Genomic DNA, 25251 nt, shown 5'->3' with positions numbered 1-25251 from the left:
TATTGTCCTTTCTTTTATACACCAAGAACTCAGGGAGGGTTTTTGTTTTTTTTTACTCTCCAGATGGCAGCACATTGATTCTTTCACAGTTTTCTCATCTGAGCGTTCTTCCCCAAGACAAAGCCACCTTATAGAGCACAATGCATTCTGTTTTCAGGGTTGCATAATCGGGTCTTTTAGCTTCTCTGAAAGCAAATGGACACTCTTTATCCTCCAGAGCTAGCTTAGCTTGTCTGCAAGCTTGCGACTTCATTATATCTCACAGCTGGATAACATAAATGCAAAAGGTTCTGTGACTGAGTGAATGGTGTTCATTGAAGTGAATTGTTATATTGATTACCTTAATATTGGTTCATGGCACTAACTGCAACAAGAGAGAACTAGAAGGCAGATTATTATTTGCAAGAATCCTTCTGTTGAAGAAATGACTCAACCAAGCCAAGTATCAATCTCCATAAAATTCACATTTGGGGAGCTGGGAGAGAAGAATCCCTCTTGCTTATAACTGTATATTCTTTTTGCTTAATTTTGAATCGGAAACAGGGGAATAGAATAGAATAGAATAGAATAGAATAGAATAGAATAGAATAGAATAGAATAGAATAGAATAGAATAGAATAGAATAGAATAGAATAGAATAGAATAGAATAGAATTATTTATTGGCCAAGTGTGATTAGACACACAAGGAATTTGTCTTTGGTGCATATGCTCACAGGCAGTGGTGGGTTGCTACCGGTTCTTCCCAGTTTGGGAGAGCTGGTAGCGAAAATCTTGATGTGATAGCGAACTGGTTCGCTCCAACTGGCAGCTGGGCTCTTGCACCCACTCCCACGCAATACCTATCTTTTTTTTTTTATTGAAAAAGTTTTTCAAATACAAATTTTTCCCCCTTTCCCCCCCCTCCCTAACCCCCCCTTGCCCTCCCCTCCCCCTGTGGCTTCTTCAGGGTACAACCCAAATTCATAACAGATTATATAATACTTTACCATCCCCTTACTCCATCCCCCATATGCTGACCCTTTCTTTCTAATAATATTATTATATCCCCCTTATACTATATATTTCAAAATAACATTCTACTATAACATTATATAATAACTCCTAATTTAGCATAGTAATATTATTATATCCCCCAATTTAACAATTTCTACTCATGATCTACTCTTTTACTCCTCCCTCATACATATATCTCTTAAATCAAATCTTTTTTGTATATTAATATGACATTTCAAAGCAACCTTCCACTATAAAACTATATAATGAATCCTAATTTAACATTTATTCAACTCATAGTCTGCCCATTTCCTCCACCCCCATAGATATATCTCTTAACTCAAATCTTTTACATATATTCATATCTAAACATAATATCCCTTTTCTTCAACTAAACAATCAATAAGCTAACCTATCTCCACCCACTTTCCTACAGAACTACCATACATAATAGTTCTTGATATCTTTATTCTTCTGCCCACATCATTAAGAAGTATTCCCTTATATAAATAAAATCCTCAAATGACTTTAAACTTGTAATCCATATAATATCTTCTGTAGTGTCTTTCAGCTGGATTGTCAACTCCATCACCCATATTAGGGTAACATCACATCCTAATTCCAACAGTATGTTCGGTATCTTCAATTACCATCTGCCCCTGTCAACAATAGATGTCTTGATATATAAAAAACAACCACCCGAGTGACTTTATATTTGTATTCCATATAGTGTCTATAGTAGTGTCTTTCATTTAAATTATTAATTCCAACCACCGTAATAGGGTAACAACCAGATCTTCTGCGTGCCCCAATCCCATAACTCTCTTGCCTTGTAGCTCAACATAAACTTAATACATTTATCAAAGAATCCAAAATAGATAATTCCAATCCATTCAGTTTAAGGCCCTTTTTACATCCCAAAAGTAGAGCACTGCAGAGGTCTGTCACTATCCTCAGGATAATATAAATCAATACTTTGCCTCAGCTATCTTTTCATATATTCAATCATCTCTTAGATAACTGGCATTGCACTGTTGTTTAGTTTAAAAGTTTTTGTTTTTGTAAGACCTGCTTCTTCTTTTCTTGACTTTTTGTGGGTTAGATCTCCATCCTGATTTCCTTTCTATAAATTGTGTATCAACTATTTGGTTTTCATGCTGATCTATAACTTGATCTTGTTGGTTTTGCTTTTGTGGCTTAAGTCTCCATTCTGGTTTCTTTTCTTTGAGTTGTATATCAACTGATTGATTTCTATACTGGTCTGTAATTTGATGAATCATCACATTAGAATCCAAAGCCGCCTCTCTTGTATTTATAAATAGTCCATCTGTAACCTCTGAAGGAGAATCCAGAAGCTGCTCATCTACAAAGTCCTCTGTAACTTGTTGTTTTTCCATTACTTCCATCTCTTTCTGCTTATCCTGAATTTCTATCTCTTGTTGATTTTGCTTTTCTTTATTCCACTCATGTATTATGCATGAAGATGTTGAACCCATTTTAAGAACCTTATAGTAAAATTCTTCCGCTTTTTCAACAGAATTTAGTTGGTATCTTTCTCCTTGATATCTCAATATTATGCCAACTGGGACATCCCACCTGAATGAGATGTTTTGTTTGTTTAGCTCAGTCACCAAAAATCCGAATTTCTTTCTATCTTTTAATATCTTGGGCGGCAACTCTTTATATATCCAGATCTTTCTTCCATACAATTGTAGAGTGGAATTAAAAGATTTTTGCACAATATCATTTCTTATTTCTTTATCTGTAAAATAAATCACCACATCTCTAGGCAATTGCCTTTGCTTTGCAATCCAAGAATTTTCTCTATAGGCCTTGTCGATCTTACAAGATACCTCCTCTGGATGAATCTTTAAAATCCCAGCCAGAACTTCAGCAGATATTTTTCTTAAATCATCTCTATTATTTTCCTGTAACCCTCTCATTCTAACCGCAAATTCTGTGAGCCTGTATTGCATCATTGTAATTTCTTTTTCAATCCCTTGTTTTATATTTTCTGCATTGTAAGTCTCGTGATCAGCTTCCTTTTTAGACTTTACTTCAGAGCTATTGTCTTGAATATTTATCAAGTCATTTTCCATTCTTTGTATTTTATTGTTCAAATTATAAATCTTATCAACTTCCTCCATTTTAGACTCTAATAACTTGATATTTGTATCCATCTTTATAACTATTTCTGAAAAAGCATTAGTCACTGTTACAATCTTTCTTTGTAAGTTATCATACTTTAATTGTATGAATTCTTTAATTTCCTGCTTAAATTTTTCAAAATTCTGGTTCACTATCTTGTCATGGCTTGCCATTTCCTTCAAAACAAATTCTTTTAAATTAAAACCATTCTTCTGAATCTGTAAACTCGAAACTTGTTCACATAATTGTAAATGGGGGAACCCCCCCCCCGCTGCTTGTTTGTCTGGCTTTGTTAATTTTAACACCATCCTGCCACACAGACAAACTCTTTTTGAAGAAAGAGGACTTCTCTCCAACAAGATCAATATCAAATGTAATGAAATGTTTCAGATGTAAAGGCGGCTCTTTACGAGCGACGGGGCTGGCGGTCTCAAAGGACCGTCTGATGGCGACGGAAGTCAAACCGGAAGCCTCCACGCAATACCTATCTTTATTCCTTTGTTTTTTGCCCAGCTGTAAGGCACGGCAGAGCGGATTGTCATGCCTCTGCTTTTTCGAAATTCGATAGCACACGAAGCATGTGTGCGAAATGAACTGGTGATAATACCAATTAGAACCCACCACTGCTCACAGTGTACATAAAAAGGCAAGATACATTTGTCAAGAATCATAAGGTACAACATTTAATGATATTCATAGGGTACAAATAAGCAATCAAATCATACTAGGAAACAATATAAATCATAAGGATACAAGCAACAACGTTACAGTCATACAGTCATAAGTGGGAGGAGATGGGTGATAGGAACGAGGAGAAGATTAATAGTAATGCAGACTTAGTAACTAGTTTGACAGTGTTGAGGGAATTATTTGTTTAGCAGAGTGATGGTGTTTGGGAAAAATCTATTCTTGTGTCTAGTTGTTCTGGTGTGCAGTGCTCTATAGTGTCGTTTTGAAGGTAGGAGTTGAAACAATTTATGTCCAGAATGGGAGGGGTCTGTAAATATTTTCACCGCCCTCTTTTTGACTCATGGAGTATACAGGTCCTCAATGGAAGGGAGGTTGGTAGTAATTGTTTTTTCTGCAGTTCTAATTATCCTCTGAAGCCTGTGTCTGTCTTGTTGGGTTGCAGAACCAAACAGAGGAGTAGTTACCATTTCCCCCTCTTTCTGGACACTCCGAAGCACTGAATTCTAAAGACTGACACACTATTTGTTCTAAGGCTGAAAAAGACCTTCAGGAATTGAGGCAACTCAAGCTCTCAATCTGGTACACTTTTATAATTCCAGCCCACATATGAAACTATGACCTAGGAACTGCATTGTGTACTTAATCTCCTGACTTCTCCTGAGCAACAATAGAGAAGAGATAGCATCATTCTATGAGACACGTTACTAAGAACATCTCTGTTCATCTCTGCACTATTGTAGACCCGGTTCGGTTCAGGGCCTAGGAATGTTTCTTCCTCTCATGAACATAATGCCTCCTCTTATTAACAGACTAGATTCCATTGTTTGCATGTCTGGGTCTGGAAATGCAGCAAATTCAGCACAGACTGGAGGATCACATATGAAGATCCAATGCTCTTGGATCTAAGGAAGTTCCTAGGTGACCACATGACAACAATGGCAAGAAATCCCTTTGCAGATTCTTGGATAATGCATTAGTTGCATTCCCCTCTGTTATAGGTAGATTTGGCCTCAGTGACCCATGCTTTAATAATTTCTTATTTAGATTACTGTAACATGCTTAAGTATATGCTTCCAATATCTCAGGGGCTGCCACAAAGAAGAGGGAGTCAAAGTATTCTTCAAAGCACCTGAGGGTAGAACAAGAAGCAATGGGTGGAAACTAATCAAGGAGAGAAGCAACTTAGAACTAAGGAGAAATTTCCTGACAGTTAGAACAATTAATCAGTGGAACAACTTGCCTGCAGAAGTTGTGAATGTTCCAACACTGGAAATTTTTAAGAAGATGTTGGATAACCATTTGTCTGAAGTGGTGTAGGGTTTCCTGCCTGGGCAGGGGGTTGGACTAAAAGACCTCCAAGGTCCCTCCCAACTCTGTTATTCTATTCTATTCTATTCTAAGTATTGCAAGCAAATTATAGCCAGCATGATATATTATGCATTATGTATTCTACAAATCAGAAAGTAGCATACAGTACTTCATTTGTTACTTTGTTCTTCTTTTTATTGGCAAATCTTAGGCTTGTCAGATCTCCTTGAGTTATTGTTTGTTTGTTTGTTGTTTGTTTGTTTGTTTGTTTTAACAGAATAAGATTTCTGTTAAATTTGTGTTAAATTTCACTGCAGAATTTCCAAATGTCCATCTAGTAAAATAACATCTCCTTTCGGTCAAAGCTTAACTTCTGATGACTTCATACATAAATCCATGTATTTTTCTTGGCAATACAATGCAACTGATTTCATGCTATTTTCTTTTAGAATAGTTTTTTGCTTCCCAATCTAGTCTACAACCCAGGCATTTCCTTGAAGTCTTCCATCCAAGAACTAACAAAATGTAATCCTGTTTAGCCATGAAACCCAAACAAGGCCAGCCAGTTATATTCACCTGCTGAGATTCTACGTAGAATTAGGACTGGAGACTGGTTTTATATAGTATCTAGTTATTTGCCTGCATTTAAGGTGAACCTATACAGTAATGCATTTATGGCTACCAGCAATGACATTAATTTCAGCAATTTCTTTTACTTGTATTTTGTTTTTGCTATCATTAAATATTCTCCTAATCTAAATGTTACTGAAAGTATATTTGGGGTTTGTGCATGAAATGGGGAAGAAAAGTAGCCATCCCAATCTTCTGCAAATCAATCAAAAACATTGACTGATTGATTGATTGACTGACTGACTGACTGATTGATTGATTAAATGGATTTTGTGTCATCAAGTCATGTTCAACTCATAGAGACGGCATAGATAGATTTTCTCCATAACAATCTATCCCTCACCTGTTCTTTCACTAAGAGCCTTGGTGGCTCAGTGGTTAGAGTGCAATACTGCAGGCTACTTCTACTGCCTGCCAGCTGCCTGCAATTTGGCAGTTCAAATCCCCCAGGCTCAAGGTTGACTCAGCCTTCCATGCTTCCAAGGTGGGTAAAATAAGGACTCAGATTGTTGGCGGCAATATGCTGACTCTGTAAACCGTTTAGAGAGAGCTGTAAAGCACTGTAAAGTAGTATACAAGTTGAAGTGCTATTGCAATTGCTATCACAGTAATTGAGCCCATCAATTTCTTGTAGGCATCTGATGAGAGCAACAGTGTTGCAGTTATATTGTATACTGTTGTATTGTATGCAAATACATTCTATCACTTTGTTCTCTATCATGATAAAGCCTAAGAATCATTAGTTAGCCAGCATTGATCTATGAATGTCCCATTGCCTACTCTTACTATCATATATGCTTAATGTTTGAAATCACTGAGTCAAAGAAATGCATTAAAGAGACATGAACACATTCTGTTACGTATGACACCAATACAGATATGGCATAAAAACTAGTGCCAATCATTTGCTATTCATGGCAAATAGATGCCAGTTCTTGTACAAAGAAAGCAGCTGCCCATTGTAAGCAAGTATTGCCGTACAATTATGTTCTGTATTATAAAAGCCTCCAATGAAATCCTGAGTGATGATAACACTCATCATGCTATTTCTTAATAAAGGTCACTTAGCTGTAGAGACTGAATAAACAAGGACCATCTGGAAAAATAATTACCCAAACAGCATCTTGATTAAAATCAAGAAGATATTTAGGGACAAAATAAAGCAAGCCATGAGCAATTCAATGGAAAATTCATGCTTGGCATGCATAAAGTTCCAAGTTTAGATCCTGGTATGTCAAGGTCATTTTGTATTGTTTATCCATCATCATCATCATCATTGAAGACCTCAGCACCATTTTTTAAAATCACAATGAGACTAGTTGTGGTGTGTCCCAAGATGACTGAAGAGATCAATTGAGGCACACTATGATCTCACACATATTGGATAGATATGTTGTTGCACTAAGCTCTGGTCTTATGTAGTTTGTGGTTATGTTGTGCTTTAGTATTGCACCTTGCTTCATAAGCTTCATAAGTTCAGCCATAACTTTGTGGAGGTAGGGCACCTTTATGCCAGATTTTTCCAGATGCTTATGCAACCTCAGAAAGACCTTTAGTGTGTCTTTGAAATGTGTTTTCTGCCCTCTACGCAAGCATCTTCCAGCAGAGTGTTCTCTAAAAAGGAGCTGCTTGTATATGTGCTCATCCAGCATACAAATGACATGACCTGCCATTGGGTCGGTGCTCTCATCATCAGTAGTATGGACTGAGGGTAGACATGTTCTAGATAAAATTTCAATGTCTGACCCTTTATCTTGCCATCTGATGCCTAATTTCCTGCAAAGATAAGTCATATGGAAATAGTTGAGCTGTCTTTCATACCGATGATGCATAGTCCATTTTAGAAGACCCTGGAGAGCAGATGCCACTCAGTATAAATAAGATTTATCTATTCATCTTTAATACAGTGAAGTTTTTATGCCCAATATTGCTAAGGCATAATGAAGCGTTTGAATGTAATCAAATGTTTTAATTTAGTAGATCTGTGTAGTGCTCTGGATATGATTTATTTCCCAAAAAATTACTAGAAATAGAAGAATGCTTATCCATTGATAAGTAACTGTTCAATATCCACAGGGCCACTAAAAAGGGTTCTTAGAATTTAATTTGGAAATGGCATTCAAGCCTCACATTTCACAGCCCATAGAGAGGGAGATGTCAACAACAATAACAACTGTTAGTTGTAAAAATCACTTACACTGTTTCAGAGATAATAATCTTCTAATACCTACGATTAGTAACTGATACTGAAATGAGATTGGAATTAATCCCAGTTTTCACTGAAGTCTTCCATGTGTCATGAAATGCCTTCCACTTTCAGTTTTCCTAATTCCTGCAATTTTTTTTTCTAACTCAGTTTCAATGAGAGAGTACCTGTTTTGCAACTGGAAGACAAGAATTTGGAGAAACATGCTAAAGAATAGAAAGCAATTCTGTTCAAGCAATTCTGTGTTTGTATTAATTAGAAATAGGGAATCTAGTTTCTAGAGTAGTTTTGAAGGATGATTAAATGAACACAGCAGCATATATAAAAAGCAGGTATAAAAATCAAATAAAATAAATAATAAAATAAATAAATAAATATGTAACCAAGAAAAGGGAGGGAGGAGGAAAATAATGTAAATAACGAAAATAGGGAGGGGGTAATCTCAGTGAATCTTTCTTTGACAATCTGAACAAAACTTGACTGAAATTAAACAATTCTAGAGTGACCATAATGGATTTTTCCCGGTAGTAGTTAAAGGACCATCCCAATGACAGGAAGGGCTATACTGCTAGGAGTATATATTCCCAGAAGTGTCACCTGTGATGGGCAAGTCAGAGATGAGGGATTAAACTAAATATGATCCACTGGAGAACCCATTTCAGTATTCTGCCAAAGAAAACCAATTAGACGTTCACAACCAAAACAATGTGGACATGATACTGGAAAATAAGTCAGCCAGGTTGAAAGGTATGAGCTACTGAGGAAAAATAATAGAGGACAAATATCAATAAGCACTGATGCTTATGACATGGCTGAATTAAAGCTGAAAGGATGTCCAGCTGCTAAAGTGGCCAGAGTTAAAAGAAAACTTCAGTATTGCAAAGAGATTCTTAATATTGGAACCATGAATCAAGGATTTGTCAAGTTTGAACATTAATATTCTGGGTATGAGCAAACCGAAATGGATTGGAATGAGTCACTTCATATCAGAGGAGCATCAGATCTCCTTCTGTGGACAAAAAAAAATTAAAAGAAGAAATGGACCAACCATCTTTATTAAGAAAAGGCCAACAAATATTTATGGGGATCCAAGAATATGCTTCAACTACAGAATCAGAATAGATAATTTGCAACACTTTGCACAACCCCCCCCCCCAAAACATATCATAAAGATAGGAATGCTGTAGTCAGAAGTAAAATTTTATTTGGAATAATGAAAAAATGGGCTCAGTGTATAAAAGAAAGCTGGAGATAGATTAATAATATTCTGAAAAGAAAATTTGTAACAAATGTCTCCTTCCAACCATCTAAACAATGATTCTTTATAAGGACATCACTGGATAAACAATGTCAAAATCAAAATCATAGTTGAAAAAGTTCTATTTGGTCACCAAAAACAGTGCTTCTCATGATTGAGGCTGAGCCCATGAATTGTATCTTGCAAAATTACAACTTAAAGAAAATAGATAAAATATTCAGACCCAGATTCATCACATGATGAAGACAAAGTAAAATTTACAGGATTCAATCTGATAAAGAGAGCGCCTCAAAAACTCTAAAATTTCTGACATCATTATACAAAGACCTGCAAATAAAACTAGAACTTCTCAGGCAAAAAAAAGTACCAATAGTAATGTAAAAAATATGAAAATGAAAATCTGTCCAATTAAATGCCCAGTCCCAGAAAAGAGCAAAAAAGGGGCAAGGAGTTATATTTAAAGAACCTGAGAATGACAATTGAATGGAAGGGACAAAAGGTTTATTTAACTGAATTACAGAGACAAAGGAAACTTTTTTCATTCAAAGAGGAGTACAATAAAAGACCTACTGGAGAAAGAGGATATAAAGAAAAGATAATGTGAATATAGAGACTAATTATACAAAACAACTTCCCTAAATCAATGATACATATCAAGACTTGATAACTGAACAGACATTCTGAAAAGTGAAGTGAAATGAACTCTAGGCAATATTGCTAAATGAAATTGGAGGAATTAATGAAATATTATCAAATCTCCAAAATCTTAAAAGATGATGTGGTTTGTCAGCAAGTTTAGGGGAAAAAAAATTCCTCCATTCAAAATCTAAATCTTGGAAACTGCTGAACAAGTTCCTGCAATTTTCTTGGCAAATTTTTTCAGAAATGTTTTGTTATTGCCACCTTCCTAAGGCTAAGAGAGAGTGACCGGCAATGGTCACCCACCTGGCTTCATGCTTAAGGTGGAAATGGAGCTCATGGTCTCCCGTTCCTTACCTGATGCCTTAATCAAACTAGTTTTGTGCAGAATATAATATAATACAATATAAGACACTGCATATCGGACATTAATACAATTGAGCGAGTCCAGAGATATTTCATGAGAAGAGTCCTCCACTCCTCTGCTCACAACAGAATACCTTATGCCACCAGGCTCGAAATTTTGGGCTTAGAACTACTTAGAACTACGCTGCCTTTGGTCTGACTTAAACGTAGTACATAAAATTATCTGCTACAAGATCCTACCTGCCAATGACTACTTCAGCTTCAACCACAACAATATATGAGCACACAATAGATACAAACTTAAGGTAAACTATTCCAAACTCAATTGCAGAAAATATGACTTCAGCAACAGAATGTTCAATGCCTGGAATGCACTACCTGACTCTGTGGTTACTTCCCCAAACCCCCATAATTTTAACCTTAGACAGTCTATTGTGGACCTCACCCCATTCCTAAGAGGTCTGTAAGGGGTGTGCATAAGCACACCAACGTGCCTACCGTCCCTGTCCTACTGTCCCCCATTTATTCGTATCCTTATCCTGTATTCATAATCATGTTTATACTTATATCTGTTATCTTACGTGTTTGACAAAATAATAAATAAAAAGAATAATAAAAAGAATGAAGAAGTCGAACAACTAAAATTTATACAATTTGGGATAAAATTTGAAAAAATGATAGGGAAAATTTATACAAAACAAACAGCAAGAGTAATCATGAATGACAATACAACAGTACAATTTAGTATAACAAAAGGGGTAAGACAGAAATGCCCACTCTCTCTACTTTTGTATATATTAATGTTGGAGATGCTCCTGAAAAATGTTAAACAGGATCAAGAAATAAGAGGTCTAAGAATTAAGAATGAAGAATACAAGGTTCAGGCCTTTGCCGATGACATTGTGTTCATAGTAGAAGAACCGCTAGAATCAGGACCAAAATTAATTAAGAAATTAGAAGAATTTGGAGAAGTAGCGGGACTTAAGATCAATAAAAACAAATCAAAACTAATAACCAAAAACCTTACTAACATACAAGAAAAAGATTTGGAAATTAATACTCAAATCCAAGTAACCAAGAAAATAAAATATCTAGGGATCTGGTTAACGATAAGAGGTTCCTCAATCAAAGAGGATAATTATGACAAAATAGTATTACAAATTAAAAAGGATTTGGATAGTTGGAAAAATTTGCAGATATTATTATTGGGAAGGATTGCCACCATCAAAATGAATATTCTACCAAAACTGCTATTCCTTTTCCAGGTTATATCAATAAAATTGGGAAAAAAGTTCTTTGAAACATTAAACAAAATAATTACCAAATTTGTATGGCAGGGAAAGCGACCAAGAATCAAACTCAAATTTCTTCAGAATACAAAAGACAGAGGGGGAGTAGCATTCCTAGAATGGGAATTATATTATCAAGCTGCTGGCATAACATGGTTAAAGGAATGAATAGAACTAAGGAATAAGAGAATATTAGCGATAGAAGGCGATAATCTACAAGTAGGATGGCACACTTGCCTCTGGGATGGAAAATATAAAATACATAGTTACTTTAAGAGACATATAATAAGAAATGCAAATATTACAAATTTGGTTGAAAATTAAAAAACAATACTATACAAAAATACCAATTTGGCTTTCACCGACAGAAATATTAAAACACCCAAATTTAACAGAATTAAATAAAATAATTAGATACAAAGACCTAATAGACCAACAAGGAAAACTGAAATCAAAACAAGAACTGGAATCAGATTTGAACAGATATAGACTGGTGGATATATATATACAAATACAATCCAAACATAAAGAAGACACAAAAACATATGAAATACAAACAGAACATCACAAATTAGATAAAATTATATTAGGGACAGATGAAAAACTAATTAGCAAGATATACAAATTTTTACTAAACTATAAAATGGAAGGGGAGATAGTGAAAGATTCAATGATTAAATAGACACAAACTTTAATTATACAATAGATTTGGAGAAGTGGAAAACAACATGGCAAGTAAATTCAAAATTAACATTATCAGCGGCATACAAGGAAAACCAGTTGAAAATGTTTTATAGATGGCATTTACCACTGACAAGAATCACAAAGATGTTCCCAAATAATGACCCAACATGTTGGAAGTGTAAGAAAATTCATGGAACCTATTACCATCTATGGTGGAATTTTTTCACACGGCGGTGAAAAAATTCTGGACAAATATAAAGAAATGGTTAGAAAAAATAACAGATCAACCAATAGGAAGAAAACCGGAAACATTTGTACTAGGAATATTCACAAGAACATATACCAAAGAAATAAAATATCTGATTTTACACATCATAACAGCGGCTCAAATAACATATGCACAAAAATGGAAACAGGAAGAAACACCAACAGATGAAGAAGTGATAAAAAAAGTTTTAGAATGTGCTGAGATGGACAAGTTAACAAAAGAAATTAAAGAAAAAGAAGAGACAATTTGGAACAAATGGTATGAATGTCTCAAGAGCAGAAATAAAGAACAACACAAATAGGGGAGAAGATAAAATGTAAAATATGTAAATAACAAATATATATTTATATATTGTGTGTGTGTGTGTGTGTGTGTGTGTGTGTATCTTAGCTAATTGTTTTAAGGGAAAAAAATTAAGCATTAATGGGTTTTTTAGGCATCTGAAAGAAATATATAGAAATGTATAAGATTAAGGCTATTAGGATTAGAAAATACATTGTAATCAATCAAAAAGGGGACAATGAAGAAAATGAAACAATATGAGAGACATGGGGTGGGGAAGTCACAGTGGAAAGCAGACCATGAAGAAACATTTGTAAAAAAGAGGATATATTTATACGTTGTATGTGATGTGTTTGTCATAATGTGTAATTTTAAAACAATAAAACTTTAAAAAAAAAAGAATGAAGAAGTCTGCAGCATTCTGAGCCACTGCCCAATTGCCTCTCCCATAAAGAATGCAGTAGGGATTTTTTCCCTCTATCTACAGTGCATAGCTTGAAATCTTTTTTTTTTTCTTTTGCTGACTGTTTTTTCAATCTCTAATTTGGTCCTGCTCTGTTGTTTTTGGGAAGTTTATCTGCTGTTGGTAGCAGGGGTGAAATGCTCCCAGATCGGACCAGATCGTCCAATCTGGTAGCAATCTTGGCCGGTGGTTCAGCTATCTGGTAGCGACGGCGGAGCATAGTTCCGCCCACCCAGCCGGGTGTCATTACTTCCTGATTGTAACCAGGAAGTGAAGTAATGTGTTTGGTGCATGTGCAGGAGGTCTGTGAGCATGCACGAAGCAAGTGCATGCGCACGGCACATGCACTTCCGAACCGGTAAGGAAGGTAAGTAGATTTCACCCCTGGTTGGTAGGCAGATGGGCAGAGTCCCAACCTCTTTATCAAAAACCCGCCCCCCCCAAAAAAATACCCTCTTTAAGGACATCACATCCAATATATTTATGCCTAGATCAGAACACTCCTGCTGGGATCCAAATAAACAAGGCAAAAAGAAAGGACAGTATTCGCCTCCCTTCCTTTCTGCATGTTTTGCCCTCCGCTCCTGATCTGGGAAAATCATCAGAGAGCAGAAGGCATTTGGTTCCCTCAGAGGTCACCAGCTGCTCAGCAGTCATCACATTTCTGGGTCTTTGGGATGCATCTTTTAAAAACCTAAAGCAGGATGCTACAACCCGTGAGTTACCAAATCTTCCTTAATGAGGACCATTGTGAGAATCCCAAAGAAAGGTCAGCAGAAGATGAGGCACTGTCATTACTTGCTCTTTCAGTCAGAAGGTGATAGGAGTGAGATGCTTCCTTGACAAGGGAAGTGAGAGCCTCGCTTTTCACTTCTCTTAAAATAGCCCAATTGAACTATCTGCATTACAATTTGCTGCCAGCTGTAATTGGAGATTATGCATGCATATCAACTCTCCTTTCAAAACATTACATTTTGCATTATTTATCCAGGGAAGCAAAATCTTCCCTGCTTGCCTATAGCTGGTTTTGAAAATCTGAGCCTAAAATCCGTGTTGCAGCTTGATTTTTAAAAGAAGAGACAGCAAGTGGCCGTACTGGCATCAGAGTCTTTTGGCAAATGTGCCCAGCACCTCACTTAGTAGAAAAAGTCATTCATTGCTTTGGGATATTTTAATGAAAATGATAATTCAACTGTAGACAGAGTCATATCTGTTATATAATCTGCCACTGGTTAATCGTGTTTGGCTATAAAGATCAAAGAAGGTGATCCTGAATGAGAAGTTGTGGAGAAAATCAACCGTGAGGTTAAGGAATACAGGGTTGAGATCATTTTGAAAAATCTATTTGCAACCCAAGGACACAGGTGAGCACAACAAGTTTTGACTAAAGATTGGTTTTAAATATGTGGCACGTGCGCTCACATTTATTCACTTATATTTCCAACAACACCATGTAATCACATTATCTCAGACCTGTTCATTTTTCAACAGTTGTCTCTGTACAAAATATCAACTCTCGCACATTCAAGCACCAACTGATTTCAGACACAACCAATGCAGTCTTTAAATTAGGTGCTGGGCATCCATGGAAGAGGAAGTCTCGATCTGATTTTTGTCTCTGGTCAGTGGCAGAATGATCTAGAAATAGGGGATTTAATTGCCAAACCCTTGTCGTGGTCTGATCATTCTCTCCTTCGTATGGACTTTCGAACCGCTACCCCTTGCCGCAGGGAGATGGAACCGACTAGATGGTTCCATCCCAGGTGCCTGATGGACCCTAATAGGTTCCTGATGGAGCTTGGGCCATTCCCTGAGGCTCTGGTTCACGGCTCGACTGAAGAATTAGTGGCCGCCTGGGAGAGGGTGGCCGCTGGAGCTTTGGATTGCATCGTGCCTTTGCAGGCTCTGACTCAGTGCCGACCTTAATTGGCCCCCTGGTTTTCCAAGGAGCTGAGAGAGATGAAGCGCCGGAAAAGACGCCTAGAGAGCAGTTGGAGAGCCAGCCGTTCTGAAGCTGACCGAACACTGGTGAGGTCTCATATTAAGACCTACCTAGTGGTGATTAGAGCGGCAAAATCCAACTATTTTTCCGCTCTGATTGCGTCTACAGATAACCGCCCAGCAGCCCTGTTTAGGGTGACCCTCTCCCTACTTCATCAGGGAGTGCGGGAAAACCCCTTGCAAGGTAGGGCTGAGGACTTTGTACAATATCTGCATGACAAAATCGCTCAGATTCGAGAGGGTTTGGACTCCGACTGGGTAGGTTCAGAAGGGGTGATGGAGGTGGGTCTTGAGAATGTTAGCTGGGAGGAGTTTGACTTTGTGACTCCCGAGGACATGGACAGGGTTCTGGGTAGGCTGAATGCGGCCACATGTTTATTGGACCCGTGTCCCTCCTGGTTGGTGCTGGCCACCCGGGAGGTTACACGAGGCTGGCTCCATAGGATTATTAATGTTTCTTTGAGTGAGGGTTTCTTCCCCTCCACCTTGAAAGAGGCGGTGGTGAGGCCCCTCCTCAAGAAGCCCCCCCGGACCCGGCTATATTAGCAAACTATGGTCCAGTCTCCAACCTTCGCTTTGTGGCAAAGGTTGTTGAGAGTGTGGTCACGCAACAGCTTCCCCGGTACCTGGATGAAGCTGTCTATCTAGATCCGTACCAGTCAGACTTCAGGCCTGGGTACAGCACGGAAACAACATTGGTCGCATTGGTTGATGATCTCTGGAGGGCTCGGGAGAAGGGTTGTTCCTCTGTCCTGGTCATATTAGACCTCTCAGCGGCTTTTGATACCATCAACCATGGTATCATGCTGCACCAGTTGGAGGGGCTAGGAGTGGGGGGCACCGTGTTGCGGTGGTTCTCCTCCTTCCTTTCTAATCGTACGCAGTCTGTGTTGGTAGGGGGACAGAGGTCAACACCGAGGCGCCTAGTCTGTGGGATGCTGCAAGGGTCGGTCCTCTCGCCCCTCCTGTTCAACATTTATGTGAAACCGCTGGGCGAGATCATCTGTGGCTTTGGGGTGGATTTCCATCAGTACGCTGATGATATCCAGCTGTACATTTCCACCCTGGGCCATCCCAATGATGCCCTTGATGTGATGACCCAGTGCCTGGAAGCCATACGGATCTGGATGGGGAGAAACAAACTCAGATTCAACCCCTCCAAAACCGAATGGCTGTGGTTTCCGGTGTCCCATCATAGTCAGCTAGTCCCATCGCAGACTATTGGGGGTGAGACCTTGACCCCCTCAGAGAAGGTTCACAACTTGGGTATCCTCCTGGACTCGCAGCTGGCCTAGAAGACCGTTTGAAGGTTGGCTGTGGCCAGGGAGGCTTTTTATCATGTTTGCCTGATCTACCAGTTGCGTCCCTTTCTGGACCGGGACTCCTTGCGCACAGTCACTCATGCCCTCGTCACCTCCCGTCTGGACTACTGTAATGCTCTCTACATGGGGCTCCCCTTGAAGAGTACCCAGAGGCTCCAGCTGGTCCAGAATGCAGCCGCGCGGGTGATTATGGGAGTGACTCAACGCTCCCTTGTAACACCGCTCCTGCACAAGCTGCACTGGCTCCCAGTGGTCTTCCAGGTGTGATTCAAGGTGTTGGTTGCCATCTTTAAAGTGCTCCATGGCTTAGGACCCGGTGCTTACGAGACCACCTTCTGCCACCGATAGCCTCCCATCGACCAGTACGCTCCCACAGAGAGGGACTCCTTAGGGTGCCATCGGTCAAACAATGTCGACTGGCGACCCCCGGGGGAGAGCCTTCTCTGTGGGGGCACCTACCCTCTGGAATGAGCTGCCCCTGGAGATTCGTAGGATCCCCGACCTTCGCACCTTTTGCCACGCCCTCAAAATGCTATTGTTTCACCAAGCAGGGCTGGCCTAAATGCTATTTTAATGGGTGGTTTCTACTTTAGCTCTTTTGGCCAAATTATTTAATATTTTTAAATTTTCTTTTAACTTTCATATAGTTGTGGGTTTTATTTTTGGCTGTAAACTGCCCTGAGTCCTTCGGGAGAAGGGCGGTATAAAAAATTAATAAATAATAAATATTAATAATAATAAGTCAGCAGAAAGGTTTCTTAGGTTCCTCAAGTTTATCACCATATACAAGACTTCTATTTGTGCTGGTTCTTGGTGAACAAAAAGCTTGATTGGTAGCTACTGCTTGTTTTTGCTTATATTAATGCTTGGGGACATGGTAGCTCAGTGGCTAAGATGCTGAGCTTGTCAATTGAAAGGTCGGCAGTTCAGCTGTTCGAATCCCTAGTGCTGTGTAATGGGGTGAGCTCCCATTACTGAAAACGCCCCAATTTAAAAAGGGCCCAATGAGAGGCTTCCCTCCTAAAATATGCACTTGAGAGTTTATTTACAAAGAAAGGTAGGAAATTCACACAGACACTTTAGTCATCTTCTTGTTGTTGTTATTGTTCAGTCTCTAAGTCGTGTCCCACACTTCGTGATCCCATAGACCAATTAGTCATTTTGCTACTAAGTATAGAAACAACATGCTCCACCCAGGAGTATTTCTCAGCAATTCTCTCGTCCTTTGAAATAAATTTCTGAAGCAAATAAATTTTCTGAAGCAAAACAGCTGGAAGAGAACCTGAAAGAAACAAATGACAAAGAGATGATCTGCTAGCATTCCCAAACATATTTTCACGTTTGTGTAAATCTTGAGTGCCTCTCAGGTTTATACTGAAGTACTGCCAGATAGCACATTGATGGCAAAAAATGGCTTGCTACAGAACTCTAAAATGAAGAGAATGATGTCAAGGCCTTTTCCTCCACACTTAATTTACCCATGACTGAGCAGTTCTCCAAGAACTCACAGCTGATAGCTAGAAAAGATGCAAAAAACGTTTGGATATAGTGATGTCCAATACTGATATTTAATCATTGGTGACATGCAGTGAACTTGCCTTGGTGTCCATAGCAACTACATGTCAACTAGCTTTCACAATGGGTCAACTTGGGAGGGGAGGGAAGCCTTTGTCAGCCACAACATCTTATGACCAGCACATTAGACAAATAATATTTTTTGTAACAACAAAATATCTTGCCATGACAGCTCTTCTCTTATTACTGTCCATGCATTATCTGGTTAGGAAGCATCAGAGATATGGAATTTGGATGATTAGTTAAGCCTGAATAATTATTTATCCTATTTGGAAAACTTTGGTTCTATGTTGGTTTCTTATCTATGATATAAACATGTTCTTTTCTGAAGCAGAAGAATGATGATGATGATGATGATGATGATGATGATGATGATGATGATGATGAACTATGTGAATTTTGAAATGATGATGTTCTGACTGATGATGATGTTGTAAAAGAGCAACTCTATGCTATATAAGGTGGAAAGAGCCTTGGTGGCGCAGTGGACTAAACTGCTGCTGTTAAAGTAGTATTTAGCTGCCAGCTGCCTGCAATTACTGCGAGTTCAATTCTCACCAGGCTCAAGGCTGACTTCCATCCTTTCAAGCAGTGGTGGGTTCCTCCCGGTTCGGTCCAGTTCGGCCGAGACGGTAGCGGTGATGATATGACGTCACCGAACCGGTTCTGCCCCCCCCCGCCTTCCCACCCCACCCACCCACCCATGTTATTCTTACCTTTTATTTGGTCCCACCCCCAATCTATTGCTGCCTCCTGAGTCCCAGCTGATGACTAGAGGGGAAAAAACTGTTTAAACTCTTGCCGTGGGGCTTCAAAGGGCCGTCCTACAGCTGATCAGTGTTAAAAGCAAACAAATGAGTCGGGTCGTAAGTGCGAGGACTGGTCGTAAGTGCGAGGACCTTCCAGAAATGACTCTGACCAGCTAGCCACGCCCACCTAGTCACATGACCTCTAAGCCACACCCACAAAATAAGCCACACCCACAAAACCGGTAGTAAAAAAATTTAGAACCCACCCCTGCTTTCGAGGTAGATAAAATGAGGACCCGGATTGTGGGGGCAATAAGCTGACTTTGTATAAAAAAGAACACCGCTTAGGGGGGGCCAAAAAGCCCTACTAAGCAGGTATATACAAAAGTATGAAGGCTATTGCTTAATACATTGTAAGCCGCCCTGAGTCTCCGGAGAAGGGCGGCATATATAAATCGAACTAATAAATAAATAATAAATAAATAAATAAATAAATAGTGATGTATTCCAGTGGTATCTGATAGTGCTGTTGAACTCAGAGAAACAGGTGTTTTGGAGTGCATGGAGGTAGCTGGACAGCTCTAGGAAGCTGCTTTTTAAGGAGTTTTTTTAAGGAGTTACAGACAGATGTTTTGAGTGCACTCCTATATGCTCTGAAACATCTTCTTACTTTCATAGCTGAAGCGCTGTGCAGCACTATGGTCTAGCAAGAGTCAATGAAGCTAGAAACAAGGACTGCTTCTCAAAATCTTACACATTTGGATGTCACAATAAATAAAAATGCCCAGTGTCAACTGCTTGATTGCTCCCACTTGACTCCTTTGGCTCGTTTCATATTAAATGGGAACCAGAATGGCTCATAGAATCATAAGCCATATTTTATTTCCCGGTTTGTGGTCCTGCTGTGTTACAAAACAAGCAATCCAAAGTTACTGTTTCACACACTAAACAAATCATAGAAACAGCCTGAATCTAGATTAAGCATATGTTAGTTTCATTTTTAATCCTATGATGTTTTAGTACAATCTCTGACTCTTTTTGGAGGGGGGATTGATATTTAGTTGAACTGACAATCTTTAATTCAGAATATTTGTGTTTTACCTTTTAAGATATCTCTTAATTCTCATTTCAGAGACTATAACTTGGTAGGCATGCCTAAGGCATTCTTGTAATGCATATGAATAAACCTGTGTTCCCATTTTTTACATTAATATGGCATTCTCGCACAAGTGGTAGCAGCACTGGAGTGAAATAGAAGCAATATTCTTCTTGCAACTAATGGTTACATTGAAAATGACAGTTGTAAAACAATCAATATTTATTTTAAATTTGGCTGTCCTTGACAGAACGTTATCACCTTCAGGATTAACCGTGCAATAACCTGAATAGACAAAATGATTTCTGAATACAGTCATGATAGTGCACTATTTGGGTGAGGAACTATCTAAAAGCATGGTGCTGTCATCCCAAAACACTTAAGTCTTTTCCAACTTCTGAGATCAGTAAAATAGGAAAAATGAAAACAACAAGCATATAACTGGAGATATTCTTAATAAATATCTATTCATGAACTTTAATAGAATAAAAGAGACTTCTTTATTGGCCAAGTGTGATTGGACACACAAGGAATTTGTCTTGGTGCATATGCTCTCAGTGTACATAAAAGAAAAGATACATTCGTCAAGAATCATAAGGTACAACACTTAATGATAGTCATAGGGAACAAATAAGCAGTCAAATCATACTAGGAAACAGTCAATATAAATTGTAAGGATACAAGCAACAAGATTACAGTCATACAGTCATAAGTGAGAGGAGATGGGTGATAGGAACAATGAGAAGATTAATAGTAATGCAGACTTAGTAACTAGTTTGACAGTGTTGAGGGAATTATTTGTTTAGCAGAGTGATGGCGTTTGGGAAAAAACTGTTCTTGTGTCTAGTTGTTCTGGTGTGCAGTGCTCTATAGCTTCGTTTTGAGGGTAGCAGTTGAAACAGTTTATGTCCAGGATGTTAGGTGTCCATTTTAGGTCTTGAGATATGGTAGAACCTAGAAATTTTAAGGTCTCTATTGTTGATACTGTGTTGTCTAGTATTGTAAGAGGTGGTAGTATGGGAGGGTTTCTCCTAAAGTCCACCACCATTTCTACAGTTTTGAGTGTGTTCAGTTCCAGATTGTTCTGGTTGCACCACAACGCTATTTGTTCAACCTCCCGTCTGTATGCGGATTCATCATTGTCTCGAATGAGACTGATCACTGTTGTGTCATCTGCGAAGTTCAGTAGTTTGACAGATGGATCGTTTGAGATGCAGTAATTGGTATACAGAGAGAAGAGAAGTGGGGAAGAGCACACAGCCTTGTGGGGGCCCTGTGCTAATTGTACAGGTATCTGATGGGATTCTGCTTAGCTTCACCTGCTGCTTCCTGTGTGTTAGGAATGATCCATTTACAAGTGTGTTCAGGTACCACTAGCTGGTTTAGCTTAGTTAGAAGAATGTCTGGAATGATGGTGTTGAATGCTGAACTAAAGTCTACAAAGAGGATCCTTGTGTAGGTCTTTGGAGATTCAAGATGTTGTAGGATGTAGTGCAGAGCCATATTAACAGCATCATCTGTTGATCTATTTGCTCGGTATGCAAATAATAATTTAATAATTTAATAATTTAATTTATATTATATATATATATATATATATATATATATATATATATATATATATATATATATATATATATATATATATATATATATATATATAATTATGTATACATATATATAATTACTTAATTATAATTAATTAACAATAATTTAAATAGTTATTTAAATAGTCACCTAACATTAGTAAGTTTCAAGTGTTGTACAGTAATAAATTATGCATTCCTGATTTTCTGTTTATAAAACCCTGTGACTTTGGCTGGATGTTTTAGCTGAGTTTCTTGGAACAAGGGCTTTGCAGTATCAGGGCTTCATGTCAGCACCAGGTCATGTGTATGAAACAGCATACGTGGGGGGGAGGCCGGGATAATGGACTGTACAACTGAGATTTTAAGCATGTGAAGTACTACTTTCCTGGTGTTACAACATTAAACAATATAATATTTAATCTAAAGTATACTAGCAGCTCTATTCAAAAGAAAAGAAAAGAAAAGAATATATATGAAACATCCAATTTGAAATGTCAGGATGTTTTCACTGCTTTCTTACAGCATAAGGGCAATTCAGAGAATGCAAGTGTCTCCCATTTTCACTAAATGTTTCTTCAGCTATTCTGTAATTAGATTATAGATTTGGATATGGATATGGATAGAGAGGATAGAGATAGAGATAGAGACTGAGACAGATATAGAAATAGATACACATACACACATATCATAAAGCATTCAGCACCTTGTTCCAAACAAATTTTGCAAATGTACAGATCTTCCCTCTATTCTGAAAACTTTGATCATGATTTCTGGTATCATTTAATTATCAGACTTTTCTTTTAGTTATACCTATGATTACCACCTCCCCTTTTTTTAAAAAAAATGCCTACCTTCTTATTCATTGCTGCATTTCTTTTATTTGAATTCATGACCAGTTTTGCTTTTAATGCAGATATTCAAGGAGGCTTGCAACAAATAAAATGCTCTGATCTCCAAGCTAAAACAAGGCTATGACCTAAAATAATGCAACTTTTAATATCTTTTTCCCCCTCAGTGCTAAAACTTACTAACTGTAGTAGCATCAGCTGTCATGAGATACAGTGATAAACATTGGGAATTTTCCACTATATTAAATGAACAATTGGCCTGACTCTTGTCATCTAAAAGTAATCATGCCATATCATATATTTTGGCCAAACACTTTCCTGCATTTAATATAATGCTTCTTTTTTATGATTCCAGAATGTTGAGTGGCCAAAACAACATCCACTTTCCTCTTTGAAGCAAAATGTAAACATACTAATTTTTTTTAAAAAAAAAAAAAAGAGAGAACTCGCAAAACAAATTCCATACAATAGAATGAGACGAAGATTCCCAAGATGGGTCCTGAATTGTACATGAGCCTTCTCTTTGCTCATAAATTAACTAGGCCAGACCTGATTACTTTACTGCATGAGTACCAAGAATCTGCATTTAGGTGTTTGTGCCAGCCTTATTTTCTTTAATGAGTCACAAATAGATCTCTGTATGCTTGGTGGTCTTTCTATCCTTCCCAAAGAAACTTAATTCTCTAACTATTTTCTTCTTCTTCTTTTTTTTCTTTCTACAGTACATCGCATTTGCTTCCCTCTTCTTCATTCTGGTTTCCATCACCACCTTTTGCCTCGAGACCCATGAGAGATTTAATCCTATCGTTAACAAGACAGAGAAGGAAATTGTTGGCAATGACACCCAGGTGCGGGTCTATCAGGAGACTGAGACGGAGGCTTTCCTGACCTACATTGAAGGGGTCTGCGTGATTTGGTTTACTTTTGAGTTTCTGATGAGGGTCATTTTCTGCCCCAACAAGATGGAATTTATCAAAAACACCTTGAATATCATTGACTTCGTGGCCATTCTCCCTTTTTACCTGGAGGTTGGACTCAGTGGCCTGTCTTCCAAAGCCGCTAAGGACGTCTTGGGCTTCTTGAGGGTGGTCCGGTTTGTGCGAATTCTGCGAATTTTCAAGCTGACTCGCCATTTCGTAGGACTGCGGGTTTTGGGTCATACACTCCGTGCCAGCACAAACGAATTCTTGCTGCTCATCATCTTCTTGGCACTGGGCGTCTTAATCTTTGCCACGATGATCTACTACGCTGAGAGAATAGGTGCTAAACCCAACGATCCTAGTGCCAGCGAACACACACATTTTAAAAATATCCCCATTGGCTTCTGGTGGGCTGTTGTCACCATGACTACCCTGGGCTACGGAGACATGTATCCTCAGACTTGGTCAGGCATGCTGGTGGGGGCCCTCTGTGCTCTCGCAGGCGTGCTGACCATTGCCATGCCTGTACCCGTCATTGTGAACAATTTTGGAATGTATTACTCCTTAGCTATGGCTAAGCAGAAGCTACCAAAGAAAAAAAAGAAGCATATCCCGCGGCCGCCCCAGCTGGGATCCCCCAATTATTGTAAATCTGTCATAAACTCTCCACACCACAGTACTCAGAGCGACACATGCCCACTCGCCCAAGAAGAAATGTTAGAAATTAACAGAGCAGGTAGGAAACCTCTTAGAGGAATGTCCATCTGACTTTTAATCTCCATCCTTTCTAGAGCTTGAAAGATTCAGTCAGACTGCATTCTTAGCCCAATGGATAGCACGTTATCCCATTATTGTCCCACTACCACAAATGGAATCATGTGTGGGACGTACAGGTTGCAGGGACAGGTGACAAACAGGAGAAGCTGATGAACAAAATTTAGCACTGCACAGGTTTGTTAGGAGCCCTCAGATCAGTCCTGTTTAACGGGATACTTAAAGGCTCCGAAGGAATAACTAGATTGAGGAATATTTTCAGAGTTCTATTATTTTCACTGACAGACTACATTTTTTATTTCAAGATGGTTCACAAAGATTGTCTGCTGCCTAGCATATTAGCAGTCAAGGGCACAGCTTTTGCCCCAGAAAGAAAACACAAACATAACAATACATTTTCCCCTACTTTCCTTTTATACTTAGCTACGTCTAAAGTTGCAGAAAACCATGGATTTGGGGGATTAGAAGAACAAAGCGAACAGTAACTTACATCTACATGCAGATCCATAAGAAAAACACTTTCCCCCCCAAGTGGTTTACTTATTTATTTATTAGAATGGCAGCTTAGATTTCTTTAAGACATGTGATGAGGTTCAGAAAGGAACAAAGCTAAACATAAGGATTTTATTCTGTGGCAGGCAATTCCAACTCAGTAGGATCATACAGAAGCTTAACACTTAGCATTCAAAACACAAGGCTCATCAATGCTTTCTTAGTCTGAAAACTTAGTCTACAATCAACAGCTTCTTCAACCATCTACTATTAAAAGGCTGATGGAAAAAGGGGAGCATGGTGGCCATTGGGGGCAGATTTCTTCTGAAGAGCCTTGAGCGATAATCTCACAGGGTATCTTTTTTTAAAAAACAAACAAACAAACCATAGAGATAAATGAAAGCAATAAGAAAATAATTCCATTCGGACTAAACTATTTTTCACATTGGTTCAACATAGAGGTTGGGGAATAAAAATACTAGTCATCATGGAATATGTTATAATATTCCATGGCTAGTGGTCAGTTATGGGACTATCTCAGTTTTATGAGACTCCTCAAAGAGCACACAAACATACAGGGCTTTGATCTGATTAGTTCAACCCCATAATCTACCTCTATCCATGGAATATCATTGACCTATTCTGTGGAAAAAAATGTAA

The 25251-nt window shown here is 38.4% G+C and overlaps 1 protein-coding gene across 2 annotated transcripts in view; it reads left to right on the top strand.

Moving 5' to 3' along the window:
* KCNC1 (potassium voltage-gated channel subfamily C member 1) overlaps positions 1-25251 on the top strand; it is a 186681-nt gene that overhangs the window by 107817 nt on the left and 53613 nt on the right. For both annotated transcript variants that reach the window (XM_070957443.1, XM_070957444.1), the window contains exon 2: positions 23128-24061. In XM_070957443.1, the coding sequence (XP_070813544.1) occupies positions 23128-24061 (934 nt within the window). The remainder of the gene's footprint in view (positions 1-23127; positions 24062-25251) is intronic.

The sequence above is a fragment of the Pituophis catenifer genome, unplaced genomic scaffold (assembly GCF_029215685.1).
Source record: "Pituophis catenifer annectens isolate HBS135680 unplaced genomic scaffold, rPitCat1.0.hap2 SCAF_1, whole genome shotgun sequence".
NCBI lineage: Eukaryota > Metazoa > Chordata > Lepidosauria > Squamata > Colubridae > Pituophis > Pituophis catenifer.
This window is presented reverse-complemented; position numbering and strand designations above follow the sequence as displayed.